Source organism: Bidens hawaiensis, unplaced genomic scaffold (assembly GCF_021521415.1).
Source record: "Bidens hawaiensis isolate Kalapana, Puna unplaced genomic scaffold, B.hawaiensis_p1.1 tig00013302_1, whole genome shotgun sequence".
Taxonomy (NCBI): domain Eukaryota; kingdom Viridiplantae; phylum Streptophyta; class Magnoliopsida; order Asterales; family Asteraceae; genus Bidens; species Bidens hawaiensis.
In genome coordinates, this window is record NW_027492128.1 from 176,867 (window position 1) to 183,893 (window position 7,027).

General features: G+C 35.9%; 2 protein-coding genes across 2 annotated transcripts; one reads left to right on the top strand and one right to left on the bottom strand.

Moving 5' to 3' along the window:
- Positions 1–1,256: 1,256 nt before the first annotated feature.
- Positions 1,257–2,550, bottom strand: LOC143543812 (E3 ubiquitin-protein ligase RZF1-like). Its single transcript, XM_077036048.1, has 2 exons — positions 1,942–2,550; positions 1,257–1,689 (listed from the first exon to the last, which is right to left on the bottom strand). Exons 1-2 carry the CDS (start codon positions 2,548–2,550, stop codon positions 1,267–1,269), a joined length of 1,032 nt encoding a protein of 343 aa, XP_076892163.1. The 3' UTR covers positions 1,257–1,266.
- Positions 2,551–3,770: 1,220 nt separating this feature from the next.
- Positions 3,771–6,467, top strand: LOC143543813 (uncharacterized). Its single transcript, XM_077036049.1, has 5 exons — positions 3,771–4,005; positions 4,098–4,175; positions 5,048–5,129; positions 5,234–5,376; positions 6,249–6,467. Exons 1-5 carry the CDS (start codon positions 3,871–3,873, stop codon positions 6,447–6,449), a joined length of 639 nt encoding a protein of 212 aa, XP_076892164.1. The 5' UTR covers positions 3,771–3,870; the 3' UTR covers positions 6,450–6,467.
- The last annotated feature ends 560 nt before the right edge of the window (positions 6,468–7,027 follow it).

Below are 7,027 nucleotides of genomic sequence, written 5' to 3' on the forward strand. Positions count from 1 at the left end.
CTTTTTTCTTTGATATTGTGTTTTTTTTCTTGATATTGTGTTATATTACTCAGCATTGTGTTATATTTTGTTCGGCATTGTGTTATACTTTGCAATCTATTGTGTCTTTTTTTTAGTTATAATAACGTCTTTTGTTCATTTTCGTCATTATGTCTTTTGTCTCTGCATTGTATCTTTTCGGCGTTTTTTTTGGAACAGGAATGACAAAGGAAACATTTTTGTTTTTTTAATTTTTTTCATTTTTTATTTATGTTTTGAGTTATGATTTTTTTATTAATTTTTTGGTATTTTTTGAGGGGTTTTTTGTTTGGCTACAAATCCTTCTCATACTTCTCATTTTTGTCTCCCTTTGTATTTTAATCTTTCCCTAAATTTTAATGATTCTAAATCAGTCGGTCAAAGGTAGTGTGTTTGGTTACACCTCTTAATGGTTAAATTTGAGAGGCATGCTGAATAATTTAGAGACTACCTCTTACTCAGTCAAAACACTTATTGATTCAGCACAAGATTGCCAAGCATTTCCTAAGTGCGTTTGGTTAACCGAAATGACACATTTGAATCAGTCAGCAAACCTCTTATCCATTAAGCTTCAAAATGACGTAGAATAAAATTTTTACCCCTTTGTCCCTTCACATGTGTTCATAACCCTTAGTTTGTTACTCACGCACCACATCCTTGAACCACCACCACATCGACATACTTAGCACTTATTAGCGCATAGTCTCTTAACCATTCAAACTTCTTATTGATTCAGCACTTAGGTGCAGAGATTGCCAAACAGCCCCTAAGTGTTAGTGGAATAGCGACACATGCCACATCACTTGGTTGGGGCGTTAAACACCATTAACGGGTGTAGGATGGAAGACGCCAAAGGACGGAGGCGGTATGGCGCTAGCGTGCTTGAGGGCTTGGGGTATGGGTTAACCTATTTTCCTACCAATCAAACCATCCTTTTACATTTTTATAATAAAAAGCTTAAAAAACTAAAAAAATAATTGTTTTTTTTATTTAAACCTTTAAAAACAAAAAAGTTAGCAAGAGCCCCGTATCTATGTGACAGTGCTTGATGTGACACTATGTTTTCACATTTTACTATTTTAGTTGAACAGTATGCATATTGTTGTTAAGTAACTTTAGTAATATTAGTTACATGGACGGAGGTTTAAGAAGAACAAATTGCATTGCAACACAATTAATCATTCTAACATTACGATTCAACAAACAACAATGACTGATTTGACAATCGGCATGCAATGCCATTACTGGCTAAAGAATGCTGCACGAGTTCGCCCTCGACTCATCACGAGTACTCGTAATATTATTAACGCCATGGGAACCAGAAGCTCGATGCCTTGGTCGAAACGGACGCCATACAGATGCTAACCTTCTCCATCTCCAACACCGCCGTCTTCTACCCCTACTATCAGCCGATGAATCCATCCCACCATCGGAAGAATCACTGCCATCGGTGGTTATAGTTGGCACGGGCAGCTCGTTCCGGCAAATGGGACAAGAGTTATGGAGTCTTAACCATGGCACAATGCAATTGGAGTGAAAAATATGTTTGCATGGTAACTCCTTTGCTTCCCCTCCAACTTTAAAATCCTCCATGCAAACTGCGCAAGATTCGGAGTCATTAAGGATATGCGTTTGCGTGATTTTAACGTTCGGTAATGCGTTGATAGCCGAGTCTGGGGCGGGTAGTGGGCCCGGCCGGTCGTCTTGAGTTAAATCTTCGATCAATTGGTGTAAATTATTTCCTCCATAATAGTTTCGGGGGTCAAGCCCTCGTGGGACCCCACCTTCTATTTCATTATTATTAGCATTATCATTATGGTTCGGATGACTTCCGACCCTAGGGAGGTTATTTGGTGTAAGAATAACCCAAGGACGTGATCTTGGGCGGTATAGAATTCCTGTATCTGGCCCCCAGCCACCCATGTCTGGGGCGGGTGGTGGGCCCGGCAGGTTGTTTTGAGTTAACTCTTCGATCAATTGGTTTAATTCATTTCCTGCATAGTAGTTTCGTGGGTCACGCCCTCGCGGGACCCTACCTTCTGTTTCATTATTATCATTATCATTATGGTTTGGATGACTTCCGACCCTAGGAAGGTTATTTGGTGTAAGAATAACCCAAGAGCCTGATCTTGGGCGGGCTAGAATTCCCGTATTCGGGCCCCACCCATCCATGTCATCAAACCGCAGGCTTGGACCCCTACCCACCCTACGCCTCCATGGTGGTTGGATTCCTACATCCGTAACCCTTTCAGGGTGTCGGTTATTAACATGAGGATCAATCATGAGCGAGAGTGCTTCTAGTAAACGAGCTTCGGGTGAGGGGTCGAATTCAGTGAATTCGACCACGAACCGTGGTCTATTTACATTGATCTCATAGACAAACTGGCCAAAACACCTCGGACACATGATTGGAGAGCTATCGGCTGCGATCCTCACGGTTCGATGGCATTGGTAACACCAGTGTAGTTGGTAGGTTCTGCCGCCGATGTCGATGGATCGGTTATCGGAGGCAGATGGTTGGTCCGATTGCATGATCAGGGGCCTTAAATTCTAGGTTAAGTATGTCACATGTTCATGTGTTTATATATGTATATACTTTTGAAGAAGCTTGACGTCTCCTTCATCTTAAATGATATAATAAAATCATGTTCATGTATGTACGTGCAGATAAAGAAAAAGATGGTGTGAGGCTTACAAACATCTCGTTTTAGTATTTAGATTTAAACATTTGTTTTGGGAAAAGTATCGTATTCTTTACTTGATGATCATGTTTCATTCTTGATTTTAACACAAAATCTAAGATATGCTTTACATTATACATTGGCATAGTTATTATAAAAATTTCTACTAATTAATAATCAATATGCAGATGAGTTTATAAAACTAGGATTGAATCACAAAAAATAACTTTGTTGACCAACAACATGTTCATTCAATGGTATTACACGTATTCAAAAACTCAAAATCCCGTTTCACGTCAACGCATGATGTGTGTGAATCTTACATCAGCGTGTTAAGAAAAAAACCTTACGTCCCTTTAGTGCACCAAGGCATTTAACAATTATAACATAAAAATATAACTTATGATTAAAAACTGCAAAAAATATTAAAATAAAAACCTAGTTGACAGATTTTTGTATGTTAAAAAAACTTAAAAAACATATCCGACGGTATACAAAAATAAAAATAAGGTGACCAATTTAAGAAAAACGTCTTGGGTTCAAGCTCTAGCAAAAATGGGAAATTCTAGGTTGGGTCAATGTCCTATCAGTGATCTAAAAAGCCGTTAAGAAAAAGTTGGGCTTTCATTTTAGTTATCAACAAATCTTATATTCGTTTAAACTTTTAAGTTAAATGTTTTTTTAAGGAAAAATCACATAGTAATAATATTGATGGTATTCAAGTTTTCTAAGTTGTTCTATTAAATTCAATCAAACTTGATTTGTTTTTCTTTTAAGTAACTATACAATGCCTTTTATTTTGTACATATTTTGGGTAGGTTCTTTGTACGCTAAATTGACCGTTAAATCATCCATCAAACTGTAACGACAAGTCGACAAGTGGTTGTAGATATTTTTAACAGAGATAACAGAATATCTATGTGGTGGCTCGTGAGTCGTTAACACATATTCTTCCCTCTGAATCATCACCTTAATTATTACATCTTTCACTTCAAGCATTATTCTTCTTCACTTCACTTTATTATCTCCAATCATTAATCAACTTCACAGTTTCTCAACCATGAGGCTGACCACCAATCCCTCAAGACCAATCCTCTTCACCCCTCCGAAATCCGGTTCGAAGGTTAACTGGGTCTATGGTCGTTACCGCCCACCGGGTGCTAGATTACCCATGACGTGTACCGCCACCAGCTCTACACAAGATACCCATTTGGCTGCGAATATAGCCGAGGCTGGTTCTTCAAAGAAGCTTCATAACTCACCCTTTACGGGGAAATCGCATCGTTGGGAGGAAACAATTGAGAAGGTCATAAACTCGTATTCGATTTAATTATAATTTGATTGGATAACATGATTGGATAACATGAGTGTGTTGAAAATTACATGTAATTGGTGTAGGTTATTTATAATTGCCGGTTCTTGGCTCTTTTTGCGGTTATGGGGTCGTTAATCGGGTCGTTTCTATGTTTCATAAAGGTATGGTATTTAAACAATTTGGTACTACCATGATCGTCATTTGTCGTAGGGGTGTTCACTAATGAATCGGACTTGAAGCATTCGAAATTCGATTTTAATCAAATTCGAATTTGAAAGTTTGAATTCGGTTTTCAATCATTCGAGTTCGATTTAGTAATCGAATTTTGAATAGAATATGAAATTATCATTTTAATTTTTATTAGATTCGAAATTCGAATTAAAATTGACACATATACTAAAAGTTGGAAGTTCAACATTTGGTTATTAATTCATTATACTTTTGTCAGTTGCTATTTACAAATAATTGGACGTTGTCACTTTGAATAATTTTTTTTTGAACGGCTGTCACTTTGAATAATTAAAGATGTTTTGCATGTTGCAACTTTGAATAGTTTATTTGTTTATATATGTTTTTTGGATTAAAAAACTCAAATTTGTAGCGGTTTTGAAATTATAAATACTTTTTTACCCTAAATTCGAATTCGAATAATTCGATTCGAATATTCGAAATTTAATTAATTGAACACCCCTAGTTCATTATATATTTGATTGAACAATTTTTGTGTTGTTTTATGATGGTTTGGCTAACACCACATGCACACTTCAGACACCACTTATATGTCATATGACCTGATATGAGCCATATGGCATGCGAATCATATGACACATATAACCTATTTGACGGATACATAAATGACCAATGCGACACTAATAGTGAGAAATGGCCTGTATGACCATTATTCGCCCATATCATGTAGCTTGTATGACGTCATATGGCCCGTATGATGTAACAATATGTCTGGTGTACACTTTTGATGGTGGTGTTCGTATAGCATCAACCTTTTTATAATTGTGTATTATATGCTATCCAGGGTTGTGCATACGTTGTGGCATCATTCCAAGAATACTTTGTGATACATAAGCCAGGGATCTTCCAGCTAGTGGAAGCCATTGGTAATATTTTCAAGCATATCAAAACCAGCCTTAATGACCTTTTGAGTTTTTACATAATATACATTAATGTGTTATGTACATATCCATGGCTTTTTCTTAACCAGATGTGTATCTATTGGGAACTGTGATGTTCGTTTTTGGCATGGGTTTGTATGAGCTTTTCATCAGCAATCTTGATACTGCAAAGTCGGGGTCAGATAGAGCAACTACTCGCAGATCTAATCTCTTCGGCTTATTTGTTCTAAAGGTTTGCTCGAGGCAATTTAATATATATCTCTATAAACTTAGGAAATATCATATATACCCATACAAAACTAAAAATATCATATATTCCCTTAAAAAGTAGTTAAAAAAAATCAAATATACCCGATTCATTGAAGTATTTTATCAAATGACCATTTTACCCTTATTTTTCTAAAATTTTATAATTCTATATGTGCCCATCTGTAACTTTAATTAATTTTATTTACCAATTTTTAGCTTAAATTATTTGTTTTACCCATTTGTAACTTGAGTTTTTTTACACATAAATAATTTTCATTTATAGTAAAAACGAAAAGAAGTCGGTAAATAGATATGATAAACTGATGCAATAATATGTTATATGCCCTAATGTCCTAATGCGATACTAGAATGTGATAACAAGATGGATACGAATGGGATTATACTTGGCTTGACTATCTGATTCGAGTTAGATTGCTTATCGATCGTTATATTATAATGCGACTATACCGGGTTCGATTATCTGATTCGAGTTCGATTATCTAATTCAAGCATACAAATTTGTTTGTTCGATTATCTGCCGTCGAGAACATTTGAGGAGAGAAGACGGTTTGGCTGTTTGCTAAGCATTGATGTTGATCCAAATCCAAATAAAAAAAATACAGTTTAAACGAGCATAATGGAAAGGGATAGAATGGTCATTAACTCATTTAAGTATAAATTCATTGAAGTTGGTATATATGAAACTTTTGGTTTTGGCAGGGTATGTATGAAATTAATCCTTGTTTTACAAAATAAAAGTTTGAAATGCAAATCCAAACACTGTTACGCGTTATATGTTTAGATATTTCCTTGTGTTATATGTGACTGGTTTTGTACTTACTGACAATGTTTCAGGAAAGACCAAAATGGTTGGAGATAAAATCCGTTAACGAGCTGAAAACAAAGCTTGGTCATGTGATAGTGATGCTTCTGTTAATCGGATTATTTGAAAAGAGTAAGAAGGCAGCCATTCTAACCCCTACGGATTTACTATGTTTCTCAGGCTCGGTGTTATTATCTTCATGTTGCTTGTATTTGCTGTCAAAGCTTCACTAGACACAAATTGATCTCATGGGTCAGCCACTTGTTCTCTTGTTTATGCAAACATGTGTTCCATTATGTATAGTATATACAATATGTTTTACTTATTAGTGTCCTTACATAATTAAGTTGCTGTTCTGTGTCCTAAAAACTATGTTGGATGCTGCCAATAACCAGCATATTTATCCAGGGCGATCTCTGGATCTGTAGGAACGTATGGACCGAAAAGAGTAGCATGCCTTTGAGGTGAGAGGATTGGCCTTGTAGTAATGGGATGTTGTCCTCTTGTAGAGATGAGAATGGGACGGGTTTGGATACCTGATTGTAAAGTCATGTTCCATACAAAGGCAATACACGTCAGGTGTAGCATATACGTGTTAGAGTGTTAAAAACTACATGTTTATGTTTCCAAGAACATTTTGTTACTTTACTTTATTAACGAAGAAAATTACAATTATAAAAATTAAAAATTAATGAAATAGTTGATTATACTATTATCCAATAACAGAGAAGAACAAAAATAAATATAAAATGCTTACGGGTATCGTTCGTGAAAACGGGTATGCATGCTTTGGGTTATCGGGTAAGGTATC

Coding starts and splice junctions, on each gene's coding strand:
- LOC143543812 (XM_077036048.1), bottom strand. CDS start 2,550: ATGCAATCGGACCAACCATCTGCCTCCGATAACCGATCCATCGACATC. Junction 1,690..1,941: donor GCCCACCACCCGCCCCAGAC/ATGGGTGGCTGG, acceptor CCCGCCCCAGAC/TCGGCTATCAACGCATTACC.
- LOC143543813 (XM_077036049.1), top strand. CDS start 3,871: ATGACGTGTACCGCCACCAGCTCTACACAAGATACCCATTTGGCTGCG. Junction 4,176..5,047: donor CGTTTCTATGTTTCATAAAG/GTATGGTATTTA, acceptor TATGCTATCCAG/GGTTGTGCATACGTTGTGGC. Junction 5,377..6,248: donor TCGGCTTATTTGTTCTAAAG/GTTTGCTCGAGG, acceptor ACAATGTTTCAG/GAAAGACCAAAATGGTTGGA.